General features: G+C 38.0%; 1 protein-coding gene across 1 annotated transcript in view; it reads left to right on the forward strand.

The window, feature by feature from the left end:
- The first annotated feature begins 1414 nt into the window (after positions 1–1414).
- twist2 (twist family bHLH transcription factor 2) overlaps positions 1415–20736 on the forward strand; it is a 40223-nt gene continuing 20901 nt past the window's right edge. The window contains exon 1 of the mRNA XM_003215141.4: positions 1415–2741. Within this exon, the coding sequence (XP_003215189.1) occupies positions 2219–2701 (483 nt within the window). The 5' untranslated portion in view covers positions 1415–2218 and the 3' untranslated portion in view covers positions 2702–2741. The remainder of the gene's footprint in view (positions 2742–20736) is intronic.

The following is a 20736-nucleotide window of genomic DNA, read 5'->3' on the forward strand; positions in this document are numbered from 1 at the left end:
TGGCCTCTTTTGGTGGTTGGGAGCTGCCTGTCTAGAACCATAGTGATCTATGAACTGGGATTCATGCCCTTTGGTTTGCCTCTTTTAGCTTCACTGACACACAAATCTATAATAAAATTAACCAATCTGAAAGGGTAGTCTGTAGAGTAAATGAAATAATGAATATGAAATGCAGAAATGCTAGTACTTATTATGCAAAAGCATGGCTAACCCCTTTATGACTATTGTCCAGAGGTTTAGCTAAGGGGGATCCAATGTAATATAGTGGTTTGATCCTTTGACCATAACTCCAGAAACCAAAATTCAAATCTCCATTGGCCACGAAAACCCATTGGGTGCCCTTGAGCAAGTCACATCTGATTGGCCTCGGAAAATCCCACAACAGCTTTGTTTTAGGGGCACCAGAAGTCGGAAACAATTTAAAATAGCCAAAGGAGAGCAAGATATCAGCATTTTTCACCCGGTAAAAAATCTGTCCCATCAAATAATTTTGTTCAGTTCCCACCCTCAATAACTAACATCACAGAAAGTGAGGCATTGAAAATCATTCATGTCTAGAATTCGTAGATTTGCCGTGTTTGCATTCCATTGGCAACACTGCCTGTCCCTTTTCTTTGGGTGCTTAAATTGCATTTCCAAATGTTCTCCTGAAATTTTAAGTCACCGCTGTGCTAGAAATTTGGGCACTGAAGGAAAATATCTTTTGGGAGAGCAAAACGAATCCTCATTTTTTCCTTTTCTCCATAGTTATATCTGTAATATTGTCCCGCATATAAAATGCAAGAGACAGGGGCTATCATTTAACTGCTTTGTGGATTTTTTTAGTGTGTCAGGAGCAACTTGAGAAACCGCAAGTTGTTTCTGATGTGAGAGAATCGGCTGTCTGCAAGGACATTACCCAGGGGACGCTCTGAATTTTAAAATATTTTTACCTTCCTTGTGGGAGGCTTCTCTCATGTCCCTGCATGGAGCTAGTGCTGACAGAGGGAGCTCATCCACACTCTCCCCTGGTTGGATTTGAACCGGCAACCTTCAGGTCACCAACCCAACCTTTAAGTCATCAGTCCTGCCGGCACATGGGTTTAAGCCACGGTGCTACCGGGGGGCCCTACTTTGTGGATTACACCTGAGGACATTTTGCTAACTTTTACTTGACGTAATGCTTTTTATTTTGATGTGTTTTACTTTACCTGAAATTTACAGAATAAGAAGCTTTCTTACCCTGAGTTTGGACCTTGGTCTGCATAACTCAGGACTATGTTGACCTGCATCTGTCCAAGGGCTCTGATAAAGCCCTACCTGGTATAGCCAGAGCTTAACGTAGGCCATGATACATGAAAAAACTGAGGCTCCAAATAGTTATCAGAAGTATGTTAATGTTGATTTATTCAGTTGTGTTTACCAAAACAATTAAATTATAACATCTGCTTTTTTTAAACAAATGATAGGGGTGAAGTACAAAGAAATGACCTCTTGTTCCATACAAAGAAGGTTTGAAAATCAGCTGAGAACTCCATTGTTATTTGTCTCCTTGTGATTTCAATATTTTGAGGTGGCTGGGAAGGGATTCATTCTGCAAAAAAAAATTTCAAGGCCCCCACACATTACAATAAATTAAATCTTGTACTTCAGTCTCCTACTAGTATCTGAGGTGTATTGTATTGACTTAACAACAGCTTCTACAAACTTACAGGCATTCAAAAAACAGAGGAATACTTAATGGGGTGTTTGATTTTGAAGGCTTGGCATGGGCACAAATTTGTATGCACAGAACTGGGGATATGAGGGGGAAGTCATAGTTGTGCCTATTGTAGGTGCGTGTCCAAGGTTTTGTTAACTGTAACCCAAAACTGTAAAACGTTAGCTGGGGAAGCTGTTTTCCTCCCCCTGGCCTGCTGGTCCAATCAGAGAGCAGCCCTGCATCTCCCTCATTTCTGTCAACTATTTAGCAACTGAGCTCAGCTAAAGTTTCCAAAAAAGTTAGAATAACTTCCTCTCTCCAAGACCTCAATTTTTTGCACAGCCCGGTCCTTGAAATAAGATCCCTTCAAGAGACCTGGAAAACGTTTGCTCAGCAAAACCCTTTCTGTTTTTCCAAAGGCTGTGTCTCTGGAATTTAAAACACACTTTTAAAATACACAGAGAGACACCCACCATTTGAGGAGGGGGGAGAATTCCTTTTTTCCCTCCCTCCTGCCCTCCCTTCCTTGCAGAAAGAATGGAAGAAAGTTCTAGTTCTCCTGTTTCTCCTGTGGACAGCTTAGGGACCAGTGAAGAGGAGCTGGAGAGGCAGCCAAAGAGATTTGGGAGGAAGAGGAGATGCAGTAAGAAGTCCAGCGAAGATGGAAGTCCGGCCCCAGGCAAAAGGGGAAAGAAGTCCAGCCCGGGAGCCCAGTCCTACGAGGAGCTCCAAAGCCAACGGATTCTGGCTAACGTCCGAGAGAGGCAGAGGACTCAATCTCTCAACGAAGCGTTTGCTGCCTTGAGGAAAATCATCCCTACCCTGCCTTCTGACAAACTCAGTAAAATCCAGACTCTCAAGCTGGCTTCCAGGTACATAGACTTCCTCTACCAGGTGCTCCAGAGCGATGAGATGGACAATAAGATGACCAGTTGCAGCTATGTGGCCCACGAGAGGCTCAGTTATGCCTTTTCGGTGTGGAGGATGGAAGGCGCTTGGTCCATGTCCACCTCACACTAGTCGGCAGCATCAGGGTACAGACAGCACAACTGCCAAATTGGTAGGTGGCGGGTCCTTAATACTTGGGGGGTGAAATGTATGAGTTTGCATTGTACAACAGGGCTTCCAAATCGGAGGAGGAGGAAGAGAGGGTTGGGGGTTTCAAATGATACAGAATGTTATAAGATCGAAATCTCAGCCCCACCACGGACTCATTTGGTAGTCCTTCCTATTTGGTCAGCTTTGGTTCATTTTCTGAAAAACTGAAATTATGCAGCCTTTGTGGGGTTAGATTCATAAAAAAGCTTTTCTGCCCTCTGTTATCATACCAACAAGGACATCAGTTTTAATTTTTAGATATCTTATTTCCAAGCTTAGATCAATTTGAAAAATGCTATTACAATCCTTTATTTCCCCTTATTCCCTCTTTTTTGCATAAACCAAAACAGCAACCCAAAGCAAAGTTTAAGAAAATGGCTTTTACAGTACAGTCTCACTGAACCAACATAAACTGGCCGGCAGAATGTTGGATAAGCCAATACGTTGGATAATAAGGAGGGATTAAGGAAAAGCCTATTAAACATCAAATTAGCTTATGATTTTACAAATTAAGCACCAAAACATCATGTTAGACAACAAATTTGACAGAAAAAGTAATTCAATATGCAGTAATGCTATGCAGTAATTACTGTATTTACGAATTTAGCACCAGAATATCATGATGTATTGAAAACATCGACTACAAAAATGCAGTGGATAATCCAGAACGCTGGATAAGTGAATGTTGGATAAGTGAGACTCTACTGTAATTGTATTTTTAGGGGAAATCCTCAGGCCTCATGACTTTAGAGTCTGCATCTTCTATGGGAGTGTGGTATTATTGACTGTACAAGATATAAATGTCTAAACACACACACACACACAGAGCAGCTGTCACTACGAAAATGTCATATAGCAAAATGGGATTAACATGGGAAGGTCTGCATTTGTCACAAAGGATTTTAAAAGGGTGAATAAGACCAGAAACACTGTACAAATGACAAGCAAATAATTGAAGGATAGCATGCATTTCAAAATCTGGAAATAGATGAAGAAAGCAGGCATTCTGTGTTTTTACAGTGTTGTCCTTTTGGGGCAAATGTGAGGGGCCAGCCCGTCCTCAAAAGCCAACTCCATGAGGGTTTGTAGGTTAAACAGATGTCCAGTGTTTGTTTTATTTGAGGGACGCTCCTCCCACATTGTATATGAAAGATAAACACAGAACCAGCTGTTTTGCCCTCTTCGGGTCCGATTTGTTTCCACTGTATGCAAAGCAATATAATTCATGTGAAGATATGGATTCTACTCAAAACTTGGTGCCTTAAGTCCCTGTTTTGTTTTGGTTTTTTTAATCTGTCACTGGGCACTTCCCTTCTCTTCTTTCACTTTTGTTGAAACGAGATATTTTTAAAAAAATGAATTCCTTTTTTGAAATATATTTTTCATTTGCATTTGGCCAGAAGAATGTCAGAACAACATAGCAATTTTGCGATGTAAATTATAGTACTGTTTCACATGTATCAATGAAAACATGACATGTTTCTTATGTTAGAAACATGGACCAAAACACAAGTGGATGATAATAATATAGCTCATAATGAGGAAAATATTATTATGATACACATGTGGATATCCACGCCACATATATATTTTGCAATATCAACTGTCTTCCTGGTGGGGAAAGATGCTATTGGTTTAGAAAAAAATCTAAATTTTGGTTGGGGAGGGATGCAGTTGCAAATACATGCAATTTAGGCATAATCCTTTTAGCAACAATGTGAGGTTACAAATCAAGAGCAGAATGCAATTTGCAGTCTACAATCTGGGAGAAAATATATGACGATGCACAAATTCTGTTAATTCAGAGGGAGAAAAGCCTCCCAAAATTCAGTCTATAAAACTTTTCAGAAATGCTTAAATTGTTTTGTTTTGTTTTGATTTGGATTTTTAGCAAAGTATTCGTTAAAATTAATTTGTATTTTAAATATAGACACTGATGCAAACTAAGATAATTAAAAGAAATGCTCTGCCTTGCAACCTTTGATAAAACTATATAACAAAATTTGATTTTTTCCCCCCTGTTCCTGCTTTGAAATTGTTATTTCCTGTTTAATTGTGTGGTACTTACTTTGAAAGTTGTTGTCTTACTCCAGAAACTTTGTTTTTGTGGCTCCCTCAAACTATGTCTTATTGGTTGAAACTCTATGAGATATTCATTGAAAACGATAGCAAAATGTGCTGCAGGATGTCCTGCAGAAACAAATTTTTGCAGTTTATTTTCCATGTTTTTATGATAAAACCAATTAGGAAATGACATTTATAACCCAAGAACACAAATCATGTTATATAGTATAATCTACTTCATAGCATTCTGCATTGATAGTAGATATCGTTATATTTTTGTGGTAGTATCAGATAAGAACCATGTATGTATTTATATGTATGGGTGATATATATATATACACACACACCCTGGTTCCCCCAAAATAAGGGTCTTATACTAATTTTTGCTCCAAAAGATGTGTTAAGGCTTCCTTTCAGGGGCAGTCTTATTTTTCCAAATTGACTTTTTAAATGAACTATATCTAGCACTTATTTTTGAAATAGGGCTTATATTTTGAGCAACCTCAGAAAAGTCTTATTTTTGGATAGGTCTTGTTTTGAGGAAAACAGGCTATGTATGTGTGTGTAAATATACACCTATATATTTAAATACAAGCTTCTCTTGTGCAAATGTGACTTCTAAAATGTAAAACAAGAAAGAACAAAGAAGCAAAACATCCTCTTTGTGGGAATGTCCTTCTGCCTTTGCCTAAGACAGATGTAAAATATCTCAGACACATACTTTGCTTAAAAGCCTAGATTGCGTTTTTATTATTATTATTCACTCAGAGAAACAATAAATGCATCTTGTCTGCTTTTGTTTAACAAGGCTTTGGCTGTAGTCCAGTTGTTTCTTTACTCTGAGGAAGTCCCATTAAATTCAACTGAACTGGTTCACAGCAAGTGAATGATAAGACTGCAGCCTTCATTTATTATCATCTCTATAGGAAGCCTTTAAAACTATACGTTTAGAAGCAGGCTAGGATTGAGAGGTAGCCTGTAGTTTTTAATCTTCTGTAGTTCACAGAAGTGAGAAAATGTTTGTCATGTGTGAAGATACGAGAAGTGAGCATTGTCAAATACCTTTTGAATAAATTGAAAAAGTATTTTGAGACCTTTATAAGTACAGTAGAGTCTCATTTATCCAACATAAACTGGCCGGCAGAATGTTGGATAAGAGAATATGTTGGATAATAAGGAGGGATTAAGGAAAAGCCTATTAAACATCAAATTAGGTTATGATTATGATTAAATTAAGCACCAAAACATCATGTTATACAATAAATTTGACAGAAAAAGTAGTTCAATACGCAGTAATGCTATGTAGTAATTACTGTATTTATGAATTTAGCACCAAAATATATTGGTATATTTTGTATTGTATTGAAAACATTGGCTACAAAAATGCGTTGGATAATCCAGAATGTTGGATAAGTGAGTGTTGGATAAGTGAAACTCTACTGTACTACATCATGCCTAAATATAGAGTTGAAAGATAATCTCAGCCCGATGTAAAACATACCTTTCCATATACGAATATACTGAAATCTTTGGATATTAACCTATAGTCTGCTGAGCGCCTGTTTAAATCTTGATTAGTGCTAGAAATAGTTCTGATTTTTTTTGTTTTTCCGTGTAGTTTTTGTTTTTTCACGTAGTCATTAATGTCTTTAATTTTGCTCTCCAAAAATGTTATTCTCATTTAGATTCCCAAACCATTAAAGTTAATGATGTTAGTTTAGTTAGATAAAGCTGCAGAAAAGAAGTCTCAGAGAGGCAAGGATGAGGGAAGCAGAGCAATTTTAGCACCATGACCTAAGCGACTTTCTATAACATCTGGCAAGGCCATCACACCAACTAACAAGGCGGAAAAGGCATGATCCTGCAGGTATATGTAGAAATCTGGAGCATCTTTGCCCACACTAAAGTTTTGCTGAAGAAAGGGAGTTGATTTCTAAGGAGATTTCTTTGGAGGCACATGCTGGTTGCATCAAGGTTCATGTTTGCATTTAGTTGTAAGCATTCCTAGTAGTGATTATAAAAACAAATTGAGTATTTGAGTACTACAATTGCATTATTCATAGCCCAAACAAATGAAACCTCCAAAAATTATCAGAAGTCTTAAGCCAGAGTACTGTCTACTATCCATAGCATTCGTGAATTGCCACGAAGAAAAAGAGATTCTTAACTGTCACGTTGCTCTTAAAGAACTATCTTCTCCTGGAAGTTTTACTGTATTTCAGGAACAAAGTAAAAGTTTTCCATGGGGGAAAAATAGAGCTTAAAGCTATAGAAACAAAGAGACTGTCGTTGACGACAGAGCCATTCCTGTTGTGTAAACGGCAACACAAAAGTAATTAAAAAAATGAAATGATACATATTCAAATCAAGCCCTGTAATTGTTTTTCTACCTATTCTCACTTTCTAAACATAAGATATTAACATCTAATTAATGTTGATGTCATGCAGGGGGGAAAGGGATTCTCCCTGGTTTGCTTCAAAAGGGTCTCCTGGCAGATGGCTCTCCTTGGTATCTTGCTGAGATGCTCAATGGGAAAACAGGCATATGGATCATAGCGCATTACTGTACCAATGCCAAGCAAGATTGTCTGCATCCCCTCCTATGCTACGAATCCTATAATATGGATTAGTCATACCTGTTTAGCACACATCCATTAAATGTTGTAGATTTGGTTTCAAGTATTTGAAAATGGAATACTGGGTATCTGTTTCATCAATAAATGAAAGACATTTCAAAAAGAAAATATTGAATGTTGAAGCATTTGTTCATCTCAACTACAAAGAAAAGCTGGGCAAACTCTGATGAGTGCCCAAAGCTGGCAGATGTCAAGTAATAAGAGAACTGAGCACTCGATGCACTGTTTCAAAATAGGAAATGCGATAATTCTTCCATACAGCCCATCCCTTGAAAAAAAATTAAGGACTGATCTTGATTGAGTTTCTTAGCAAAATAAACTACTATGTTACTATGGATTTTTCCCTAGACACTACCTTTCCAGAACAATATTGTAAATGAGTAAAGATGAAGGTTTCTTCTGCTCAATTGAAAAATTAGAGGGTTTTGCAGAACAGAGCTATGGGAACTGGGGAGGAAAGCCACATCATTTCAAAACTGCAAGAAGCCACTATAAGCATTTCATGGAATCATAGAATCATAGAGTTGGAGGAGACCTCATGGGCCATCCAGTCCAACCCCCTGCTGAGAAGCAGGAAAATTGGATTGAAATCACCCCCCACAGATGGCCATCCAGGCTCTGTTTAAAAGCCTCCAAAGAAGGAGTCTCCACCACACTCTGTGGCAGAGAGTTCCACTGCTGAACAGCTCTCACAGTTAAGAAGTTTTTCCTCATGTTCAGGTGGAATCTCCTTTCCTGTAGTTTGAAGCTGTTGTTCCTAGTCTCCAGGACAGCAGAAAACAAGCTTGCACCCTCCTCCCTATGACTGCCCCTTACATATTTCTGCATGGCCCTCATCATGTCTCCTCTCAGCCTTCTCTTTTGCAGGCTAAACATGCCCAGCTCTTTCAGCCGCTCCTCACAGGGCTTGTTCTCCAGACCCTTGATCATTTTAGTCACCCTCTTCTGGACACTTTCCAGCTTGTCAACATCTCCCTTCAATTGCGGTGCTCAGAACTGGACACAATGTGATTCCAGGTGTGGTCTGATCAAGGCAGAATAGAGGGGTATTGAAAAGTTCCAGATTTAGTTCTTGTTCTTTCCAGTTTCATACTTCATTAAAATAAATTGCCCTGTGAAGCTGCTATTAAAATTACTTGGTTGTACTGGGAGCTGATAGAAAATATTCAGAGATGAAAAAACACGTATGGATCTCCCAAAAAAAAAAAATAGGAACAAAATCTGGGACTTTCTAGTGTTTTCAATAAGCTTGTATAGTTATAAATGAAACAGAGACAGCATTAAGAGTATGAGATAGTAAAAAAAAAAAAACATGTCAAAGTGCTGAACATCCCCTTATCCCGTTTCAGTTTTGTTGTTTAGGAAGTAGAACAACACTTAACAGCTATAAGATGTTTTATGATAGATGGAATAACTGAGAGAAAGAGAGAGAGGTATGGCAAAGAGAACAATTCTCAGTTCTATTATACTATGTAATTAAATTTGAAAAAAAAATTCCTGGTTTGAAAGAGTTATTTCCCATTTAATTGTGTGGTATTTATTTACTTTAAAAGTAGTTATACTCCAGAAACTTTGTTTTTGTGGCTGCCACAGGCTATGTTGAATTGGTCGAGACTCTATGAGATATTCATTGAAAAACCATAGCAAAACATGCTACAGGATGTCCCACAAAAACAAAGCTTTAGCGATTTAATAAACCTTTCCCATGTTTTTATGATAGAAGCAATTAGAAAATGACATGTATAATCCAGGAACAAAAATCGTGTTACATAGTGTTATGGGGTGATTCCTGCTTGTTATCAAATGGAAGAATTCAGAGCGTGCCTAATTTTGTTCCTGCAAGCCCGATGATTTTCAGCTTTAAACATACAGTATTTACTTCAGAATATATCTCACAAATTTAAGTGGAATTTACTTCTAAGTAAAACATGTACAGTCTTTAATTCTAATGATTTGGAATTCCTTTTAGTAATTCTAGATACCATTGGGAAAAAAGACCAGTTGACTAATTGACATAGCAGTGTTATTCCTTGGAGGCTTTTAAGCAGAGGCTGGATGGCCATCTGTCGGGGGTGCTTTGAATGCGATTTCCTGCTTCTTGGCAGGGGGTTGGACTGGATGGCCCATGAGGTCTCTTCCAACTCTACTATTCTATGATTCTATGATACTATATGGTAGTATAGGCTGAATATCCCTTTTCCAGAATTGGCCATGGGTGGCTGAGACAATAACACCTTTTCTCTCTTTTTGTTTAATGTACACAAACTTTGTCTCAAATACAAAACACACACACACATATATATTCAAACTGCATCCATATTTTTCAGCAGACCCATTTAAATTTGAGATCTATGGAGCAAAGTTTGTGAGATAACATTTCCTAGTAACACACAGTGGATTCCCTTCACAAAGTGGATGCAGTTAGAGTCCACTTAAGATAATGTTTCAAGGCTTTTAATTATTTTAATGTTCACAGAATATTTTTTTGTTTCATATCTGCTTAGTACATGCCATTACGTATTTAAAATATTCATTCATCAATCAGTTCAAATGTCAATTTTTTAAAAATCCAGTGTACTTTTAAAATTCTTTATTCTTTTTTATAGCAAGCATTAAAAAAGTTTAAGTATGCTCCACATACTACTATGACTAAAACTGAGAAACTGTGGTTGATTTCTAAGCATAATTAAATAGTGTCTACTTCAGCCTTGTGGTATATGGTCTGAACAAATAATGTGATCATTCCTGCCCATTGCCATATTACAGGTGGCTAATAGGACCATATAACAGGTACCTTATCAGATGATATTCCAGCTCCATTTCCATGTGCTGCAGAAATGGAGTCCCACGAAGGCTATCAGATGAATTAAGGGCACTTGCAGTGGGACTCTGTGGCGCTCTGTTTCTTAAGCTTATGGAAACGGAGACTGAAGGCCTCTATCAGGAGTCAGGTCTCAATCGACTTCTGATAGAGAAAGAAAGGGTAAAGTGGAGGAAAGGTGGGGGAAGACAGTGACCATCCCAGAAGACGGGGACAGGAAGGAAGGAACGGGGTAAGACTTTTCCCTCCACTTTTCCCACAGCTGCCTGATGAAGTCCTCAAAATCATAATTTTTAAAATTCTGGATCTCATCATATTGAGGAACACTATCTCATTTTTTAAAAAAACTTCTTATGCCACATCGAAGACTCCAATTCAGCCTGCCCCCCCAAAGCTTATGCTACAGTCAGAGTTTATGTCTCTTTTCCATGACACAGTTATCATCCTTTGATTCCTCTTTCACCACTTCTGAGGTTTGGTAGTCTGAACAGAGATTCCAGATGAGAAAACAACATCCACCCATCCCCAATCTGCAGATGAATCGGAATCGTAGTGTGATAATTGTATAGAATCGAAGAGACAAATTGTTTTGGTTTTTCTGCAAGAAACTAACATGTTCACTCTCTGGAAACTGTACAGTATACCAAGTCCTATATCTCCCTGTGCAGCCAAGAGCTCATTCACATTGGGCCAGTTAGCCTAGTGTAAATCTGCCCTGGATCCTGCACATTTGTGCTGGGACTTCAACCCGCATCTGCTCCGTGGGGCAGTCTGCATTTCATCTCTATGATGCCACCACCAGCTGCTCCTAGCCAGCCACAGAGCTCTGTCCTTCTTGCTGTTTTGACAGCCAGAGAAGCACCCAAGATGACCAGGAGCTCAGATTAACATTGGTGCAACTCACCCCCTTTCCCTTCACCGAGGAGAGCAAGGGAAGTTTGATGGTGCCGGTGTCCAGTGTGGACAAAGGATTGGCCCTGGTGTCCAGACTGCACCAAGGATATCCTGGGATATCTGATTTTTAAGCAAAAGGCAATATCAGTTCAAAACAAAAACAAAAAAACCCTGTGATTCTTATGGCGACAGTCAGTGGTCCAATGCCAGTGAGTATGTTTTTTCGTTGCTGTTTATACACATCTTGTAAGCAATTACTTAATTGCTCTTGCTTAATTTGTTCATCTTTAGCTTTCTAGAACTTGTTATGTTGATATTTATGGGACATAAATCCATTCAGCATTTAGACTTGAGTTTTCTGGGATCCAAATGAAACATATGCATGAAAATTATTTGAAGAGGCAATGGCAAGCTTGTTGGGATGTTTTTGTAGCAATCTCACAGGTCCATTACTAAGTAATATATATACAGTATATGGTAAAGGTTTTCCCTTGACATTAAGTCTAGTCGTGTCTGACTCTGGGGGTTGGTGCTCATCTTCATTTCTGAGCTTAAGAGCCAGCGTTGTCTGTAGACACCTCCAAGGTCATGTGGCCGGCATGATTGCATTTGCATGTGTTCAAACTGCTAGGTTGGCAGAAGCTGGGGCTAACGTACAAAGAAATGTATGTTTTTGCTTGAAACGTATTAAGGAGTTTCAATTTTGACCATTTTACCAAAGCACCAAAGTAAAACATAATTTGTATAGCAGTAATGCGATTTCCCATCCACCCTGGTGTATATTATTATATTAAAATCTTATAAAAGTCAAAGAAATAAATCAGAATTTCCCATGTCAAAATCAATATGACTTCAAAGTACTCACTGTAGTTTTGCTTGGGTCATGTCATTATGGTTCATGTTTTTACTGGTGCCATTTCAGTTCATTATAGAGAGTAGAATGAACTGAAATTTAAAATTAATTTGTATATTGTTGAAAATTTAATATAAGGCAAAAGAAACTTATGTATTAAAAACAATAAAAGCTCCCAAATATTTTAAATACAGTGAATAAGATTCTCAGCTACCCGAAATAAATGTGTTTATTTCTTATTGTAAATTTGTTTGTATAAGCTATTGTTTTACACACACACACACACACACACACACACACACACATATTGTATTGTTTTTTATATAATGTTGTGAGCTGCTTTGGGTCCCATTTAGGAAGAAAAGTGGTATATAAATAAATTATTATTATTATTATTATTATTATTATTATTTCTCTGTGCCTTACAACAATTCAGAACGATCCTTTATTCCAGTTGTGTCTTTTATCCCTAAGATACAAACAGTTACAAAGAAGTCTATTTCTTACTGCAACGCATCTTAAACTGCAAAATATTATGTGATGCGACCATTTTGAAGGTGTGTTGACAGCTTGGCATGCCATGCTATTTCTTTTCTTTTTCAAGTAATAATAAATAATAATAAATAAACTTTATTTTTATATCCCGCCCCATCTCCCCGAAGGGATGCGGGGCGGCTCACAACAGAGACAAGCCCGAAACAACAACATATTTGAAAAAAACTTAAAACATTTCAACGATACACAAAATAAAATAATGGACAATTCTCTACTCACAGCCATTTCAGGGTTTAAAAAAAAATCACAAATCATGTACCATGAAAATTCACTACTTTTTCACTATACCATGAAATAAGAACTATTTTTACTACCCCATGATTTTGCTTCTTGCATCTCACGATCTCAAGTTTTATTATCATAAGCATCCATTTAAAATTATATAAGGACCCTTGCATGCTGTAATTTTTTCAAAATGATGCCTTTTGCTCATAGGCTTATAATTATTTTTAAAAGAGGTAAAAGGAAAGGAAAGTTGGGGGAAAGTAGAGGCTTTTTAAATTAGCTGATACATTGTTTTACTCATTTTTCTCCGAGGATCAGTATACCATGACTTATTAACAACGAAATATTGCTCAAGAACATTAAGAGTCTTGCATCTGAGTCATCAACTTATCTTGTTGGTATCTCAAACCAGTCTGTTAGACACAAAACAAAAGTCTTCTCTCCCCCCTCCCCACATTTCTAACATTGTATTCCATTCTTTTCTGAGTTTGTCCATGTTTTCAGGTTCTCCACAAGTGTAAAATACTTCCTGATATGAAGGTACAAGAGATCTGATAAGCATATTAAACCTCTCTTCTGTGGACACGCAGAAGCTTATCTCTTCTTTCTGATGTATGTCCCTCTCACTCTTTTGGGTGATGTCCTACTAGGGCTAAGAAGAACCAATGTCCTCATCAGATGGGGTACTTTTTGGCAGCATGTGCCTGTTCCTCTATAGTTTTACACTGAGCCCTTCAGCTCTCACCCCATAATGTAGGACTACTTACAACTGGGCTCTGTTGTAAAATTATAGAGGACTGGTGCATGCCACCATGGCACCAACACAGGAGGCTTCCCATGTTGTATTGGATCAACTGGGGGAAACCTGGCAGTGGACATTTCCACCATAGGATGAGGTAGGAGGGAAGCCGGGTGATATGAAGATGGGGAGATGAGTTCCCATGCCCCCCGCTAGGCACCACTGGATTTGCCATGATGCGTGACGATTCTGGCAGCCCATCTGATGAGGTCGATAGTCTCCATCTTCTCAGTAACAAATGTCAAGAGTTTAAGACATGATCTGCTTTGTGCAGCAATGCTTCTTAAACCACATGATTTATTTCCCCAAGTGATTTCAATTCCCCCAGTACTTAACAGTTTCAAGCTCTGCAATCTAATGTGCTAACAAAACTAGTTTTGTAGAAGACTTAAGCCAATATACTTAAGCCAATAAAGAGAGGCCAAGGTCTTGATTTTGTTTCAAGTGGCAACAATTCATCTTTGTAATCTACAAGTGGCTGAGGTCTGCAGCCTAAATACACTTACTGGGAAGATCTAGGGCTTATTTATGCCAATGATAAAATGTGGACTCAACTTCAATCTAGCACTGGCTATTTTCATGGCACATGGGAATCTTCAGCGAGTATCCCAGGTTTTTTCTTTTGCTCCTAACCCAATTTTGCTCCAGGGAATACTCAAGAGTTTCCTCTATCTTGGAACTTTATGGCCACCTAGACAGCTGGATCAAGTCCATTGTGATCCGATCCACTGTCCAGATGGACGCTGAACTATTACTCTTTCCCTACATTGCTCAACACATGGCTCATTCCCATGTCACTGCCACCACTCCTTGCTGGTGGCTTGGGCACTCATTCTGACACCAGCAAACACGACAGGCAATGAACAGGCATTCGGAAGGAGCTCCATGGCTGGGTAGAAGCAGTGGAGACAAGGTGATGGACCATCTGGACATAGGCCCAGATTCAGGCACATGCTAGATATGTGATAACTCTGGAGCAAAAGCACCCTGGAATAATCTGCCTAGTGTAGACATAGCATCAGTGGGACAGTCCAGACTGAAAATGTTTTAGGGTTGTATTCCTAAGTGTTTGCCTATCAGAAGCACAAACAAGTACTGACCTGCACATTTTCCAACACAACCAAAAATGCGAATTGAACCTGCTTAGCATGGATCCAGCCAGCTACCCCTGTTTCATTTCCAAGGGTTGTGTGGGCTGGCTGTTTATGACAGTTAATATACTCTTCCAAGATTTCCTGATTATGTTTTTAGATACAGGAAATCTGGAATAATCCTTTGTTAATACAGCCATTTTCACCACCCTGCAAGACTAAAAGAGCATATTATATTATCCCAAGCAATTGATTTGCATGGGGATGTGGGGTATTTCAGATTAGATCCCTAAAGGATCATAATAATGAGGCATGAAGATATTTCCAACATCTGTATCAGGGAAGTCAGCATGCAGCAGCTAAAAAGGCATAACACACTCAAGGCCCACTTCATTTCTTTTCTCCTCTCTGACATCTCCTTCATGAAGTCAGCGTGTGGAGTCATGGAAGAGAAAGCATTAATACGGTAGTGGTACATAACACAGACTCTAACTTAGAAAAGTTGGATGAGCTTGGTATTGTTTATTAAGGTTCACATCATATAAATGTTACTGTCATTAAGTCAGTTTGAACTATGAAAACCCTATAAAAGAAAGACCTCAATGCGGTTACAAAATTATTGTTGAGAATGATAATGTTTTTTACCTATCTTACAATAGATCAGTCGTATTCTTCTTACCTGGATATACTCATGGTGCTGGTCATGGACTGTAATAAAGTCTTGATTGATTGAGTGATTAGTTGATTGATTGATACTCATGAATAAAGCATACATATTGTTGCAGATCTTGAAAATGATACTCTTTTGTTCTGCAGCTTCCCAAACTTTCCAACTTATATAATTGGTGTGGAAGACTCTGCGGCTTTCTTTAACCCTGACAGACACCCACACGATCCCAAAAGTAACTTTTCCAATATTTGACACACCAGGGCTACAATATCTGATTACTAATGTTAAGAAAATGCACAACAAAATTAAAACATGCTGTGAAAAATGTATGTATCGCAAACAGCTTATCTAACAAAGCAAAGCTTAAACTAAAACAATTAGAATTTATTTATAAACACTGATTTATACACCATGAAGTTTAGAGCTTTTTAGCCCTTTTGGAAGCAATAGGTAGTCCTACTCATCATTTCCCCATCCTATTTCCTGGACCCTTTTGGAGCAATATATAGATCACTGTCCATAAGTCATCCTTATCTAAGGCTTGTGGGGAATGCCTAGTCAGAATGGTAGACTGTAGGGTAAGGTGAAGATCATAGCCTGGCCTTTCACATATTCATGCTGTTTAAACATACCTTGAATGGATGACATCACATAGACTGTAGGGCAACTATGGCTTCATAATAAACTCATTGATGCCAATGCAGGACAAATCTGGAAAGCATGGAAGAAACTGCATAAAGCTGATGCAGGGGAAGTCTTCAGCAAGAGATATGATAGAAAGGGGTGCTCATTTTGGATTGATAGGCCACCTCATCACATTGAGAGGGGAAAGCATAGGTGACTGTCCCTTTATGAAAATTGCCCCTCCTATATCATCAGCAGTCCCATTTCGCATTCTGCCTCCCCATCACACTCACACCTACAAACTTAAGAGCTGGCAACACATTCATTTTTCATTCATCACAAGGTCAATATTACTTGTTTTTTTTAATCAAGAGAAACAACAATATCTAAAAACAAAGAGTTCTCTTGGCCTGCCCAAAGCCCCTTACATTAAAGGAGACTGACACCAGTTTAAAACCATTTCTTTCCATGGGATCCTATGGTTCTCTATAAAAACCCACAGGATAAAAGAGACAGCAAGTTAAAACCATTGCTGATGGTTGGCCAATGAAACAAAACGGGAAACTGTGATGGTTCCCATTGCACTTGTTTTTCAGCTGTAAACATGGAAGCAAAGTACAATAAGAAGTAGGAACTCTGAACACAATTGCTGGCCCATGTTCAGAGTTCTCTCCTTTCAGGACATTTCTGCCTCTTTTCAGCCCTAAAACATGTGATGAGCTCCGTGCCTCTCCATGCTTGAAAAGAGGGGGAAATTTCTCAATTTGATGAGGTCAATTGCTGGAGTTCCCTCCTTTCAGGACACTTCTGCTATGCTTCACATCTAGAAGTAGTTTAACTCATGTGATGAGCTCAATGCCTCTTCATGCTTGAAAAGAGGCTGAAGTGTCCTATGACTGGGAAATTTCTCAATGTGATAAGGTGGTAAATTAATCCTGTGGACTATCTACTCTCCATGCAGCTGATACCCAGTAAAGCAGATGACAGGAGAGCTTACAATTATGGCAATAATATTACATTACTAATAGCAATTGTGAATACGGAGATGAGTAAATACTGTTACATATTTGATTGTGACACTGTTGCCACATCTATAACAAATTTCTTGGTCATTTCCCTCCAAGTATTTTTGTTGAAAAAACACCTGTACACCATAAGTGGCTGAAATTTCGGAATATGTTTTACAGTTGTGCAGGTAACAATGTTATAGTGTGTCTGCATTGTAGATCCATGTCTGTGTGACTCTGAAGAAATAACCACCTTGGATAGAACAAGAGCTTTAACGGCTTTTCCATTAAATAAGAACACACAAATTCTTATTCTTAAGTGACTCTCTGAGATGTGCTGGAACTCGTATGTGTTCATGAGGATATCTAAATGTACACACAAGCAGATTTCTTATTATCTCTCCTCACCCTACTATAAATTCAAGCTCTGTTTAATTTCATTAAGACAGCTCTCATTGTAACTGATTTCAATTTCTGTTTCCATTTTGCCACCTGTGTGTGGCTCTATATTTTTACAGCCCAGATCAGCTGTTTTGGGGTTTTAAAATGCAAACATGCGCTGGAGCAGTCCTCACCAGGGTATACAAAATCGGGTTTTAAGTGCACCTTTTTAACACGTGTTGTCATTAAATGTCATTTATGTTATGAAATGTTACCCCTTTGATCCCAGTTTCTTCTGTATTTTAGGGCATGTGTAGAAAGGCCCTTAGAGAATGGTTTTTGTTTTAAATCTTTTTTTGTCACTAAATTTCTGAGAATAACTCTTCCCACTAGTTGTCATCCAAGAGCAATTTTCAGTCCAAAATAACAGGAGTGTCAGCCTCAGGCACAACAGGGAAAAACAGACACACCCAACAGAGACAGCATCCAGACCTGAACCTCTGGATTAGTAGTATAATCCCAGGATAGCAATGATCAGAGACATCTGCAAGGTTTGCCAGAAGAGAAAATATATGATCCAGATTAGTTCATATGCATCGTCATATTGTTACCAGCATGCTGAACTCTCTAGTTAACTGATCTTACTACTTTGACATAATACCTTATGCCTCAACAGACTCCTTTTGCTTGGCTGATTTTTCTGCTTAATAGCCCTGGATATTGATTTTTTTCTCAGTAGCAGGTAATTGGCATGAGATAGTTTGCTATCTTAGAGAGTAGCTATAATGATAGGCATCTGCTACTACTGTTCGCATGGTAGCCGTAAAATAGTAACTTTGTGCAATGAAGTCCTTAATATCTGGGTCAATGAATCAATAGCTCAAGTATGTATTTAATGTTTCTAAAATGAGTAGACTATGGCGCCTTCTACACTGCCGTATAATCCAGATTATCAAAGGAGATAATCCACATTATCTGCTTTGAACTGGATTATATGAGTCTACAGTGCCAGATAATCCAGTTCAAAACAGATAATCTGGATTTTATATGGTTGTGTAGAAGGGGCCTTTATAGCACACTAATCAGGTTATGCTCCTTAATCTGAAGGTTGTACTGTTATGGTTTAAGGTCATGGAATCATAGGAGTTTTAGTTTTACAAACCTTCCTTAGCTTTCTCTGCCCAAGAGTGTTGATGCTTCACCAACCTACAAATCCCAGAGTTCCATAACATTGAAGCATGGGAGTTAAAGTGATGTCAGACTGCAGAAAACCTACAGTATAGATGCATCTTATGCTGTAAGATCCCAGGGTAGCAACATCAGCACCAATATTTTTAAAGCACTTTGCAAGGAGATAGTTAGTACCTCATTATGCAATGCTTCTGCCCTGGTGCATAAGATTAGTCTGAGCTTCCTGGACTTTTCTCTGCCCCATGTGCTGATGCACTGAAGGGATACAATGAAACACTGTCTGGTTGTCCTTGCATATTTGGAGAAAGGGAACATACCTTTGTTCTTGTCTGGGTAGAGAGGGTTGTTTTCTCAGTTTTAAGATGGAGGAGTTGGAATACTTGTATTTACATATTTATACATAACATAATAGCTTGAATATGGGGCCCAGGTCTACACATGAAATTCATTCATGTTCTACATACACATAGCCTCAAGGTAATTTTATACACAATATTTGTAATACTTCTGTGCATGAAACTAAGTTTGTAACAATGAACCATCAGAAAGCAATTAGCCACCTATGTGGATAATTTGGGGTTTTGGAGTATTTCAGAATTCCAGATAACCTATATTGCTTTTGCTATGTTTTGTTTTAACTCACATTATATGTTGCCTTAAGTCCCATATTGACAAAGGCAATATCAAAATTAATGTTTAATGTTTAAGGCAGTAGCTAAACAGATTGCTAGTTACTTTAGCTCTTTAATGTCCACATTTTAATTGGTCCACAGCTGGGATGTCTAATTGATTGTATAGCTCTTTTAATTAGTGGCTATTGCCACATTTTAGTGATCATTTTATTAATTTGAGTTGTGCCCTTGTTAATGTTAATTTTTATATGTGTGTTTTTATGTAAATTGATGTGTTATTGATTTTTAAATGTTGATGTAATGTATTTTATGGGTTGTATGGCACTATTGGGTGCTATTTTGTAAGCTGCCCTGAGTCCCTATGGGTGATGGTGGTGGGGTATAAATAAAGTTTGATGATGATGATGATGATGATGATGATGATGATGATGATGATGATGATGATGATTATACAAATAAAATAAGATCTTTTTGTTCCTCCTACCAGTTTGGTAAATCTCAGTTCATACATAGGGGATAAAACACACAGACGTAAATAATGTAAAGCAAAACCCAGGACATTTTAAGGGATCATATTAATACTTTGTTGGTTGAGTAATAACTACCAGGCAGTGAAAAGATCTGAGACTGGTCTGTAAGGAAGCGAACATCATATGTGACGTGGGGATTATTAAAAGGACTAAGCTGCATTTTAGCACCAAGTGCATTTGGTCCTAGCAACTATGGAAAGTAATTATAACGAAGTAGAAACCCAGTAAGGAAATTATGGTGGTTAATTGATATTCACTTCTTTGAAGAGCCTTACAGGGACTGATCTCACTATTTCAAAACACTACTTTTGACCTAAAATCAAAATGTGTGAATATTGGAAAGTCCTAAAAATGAGACTCAAGAAACAAAACCTTCTCATTATAGGTCGTTTTCTCTGTAAGAGATGATATGATTCAGAAGGGTTTGCCCTGTTTAACTCAGTGGGACTTGTTTCTGAACAGGCAAGTTAAATTCATTTCGATGTAAAAGTTGAATACGTGCTTAAATCTGTTTCCATCAAAGTAATTGCAACTCATACTAATAGAAACTTGACTGGGCCATGCCTCATAGTTGTTGACACAATCATTATAATAGTTATAACACCTAATTTATATCAGCAGAAAAGATAAGCAGAGTTTGAGATTGGGTTTTGCTTCATGGTAGTTATCTTTTCAATGTGTTAGAAAGAAAATAGGAAATTTATTTTTTAAAAGTCACTCTTTGTCACAAATTGCTGAAAGAGAGAAGGAAGTGGGCCAAAACCAAAGTTTTGAACACTTGAAGGAACCAGTTTTGCTGTGTTTTCCTTCTAGCTATCTACAATGTAGAATTATTGTAGTTTGACACCCCAAGAGTTTGGAAATGACTAGTTAACAATTGTAAACAATTGAAATATATACAATTTCCTATTTTATTACGCATAGCTAAGTAACATTATGACTATAACATAATGAAATGTTCTCAGTGAAAATGTAACCAGGTCA

The sequence above is a fragment of the Anolis carolinensis genome, chromosome 1 (genome assembly GCF_035594765.1).
Source record: "Anolis carolinensis isolate JA03-04 chromosome 1, rAnoCar3.1.pri, whole genome shotgun sequence".
Lineage (NCBI taxonomy): Eukaryota > Metazoa > Chordata > Lepidosauria > Squamata > Dactyloidae > Anolis > Anolis carolinensis.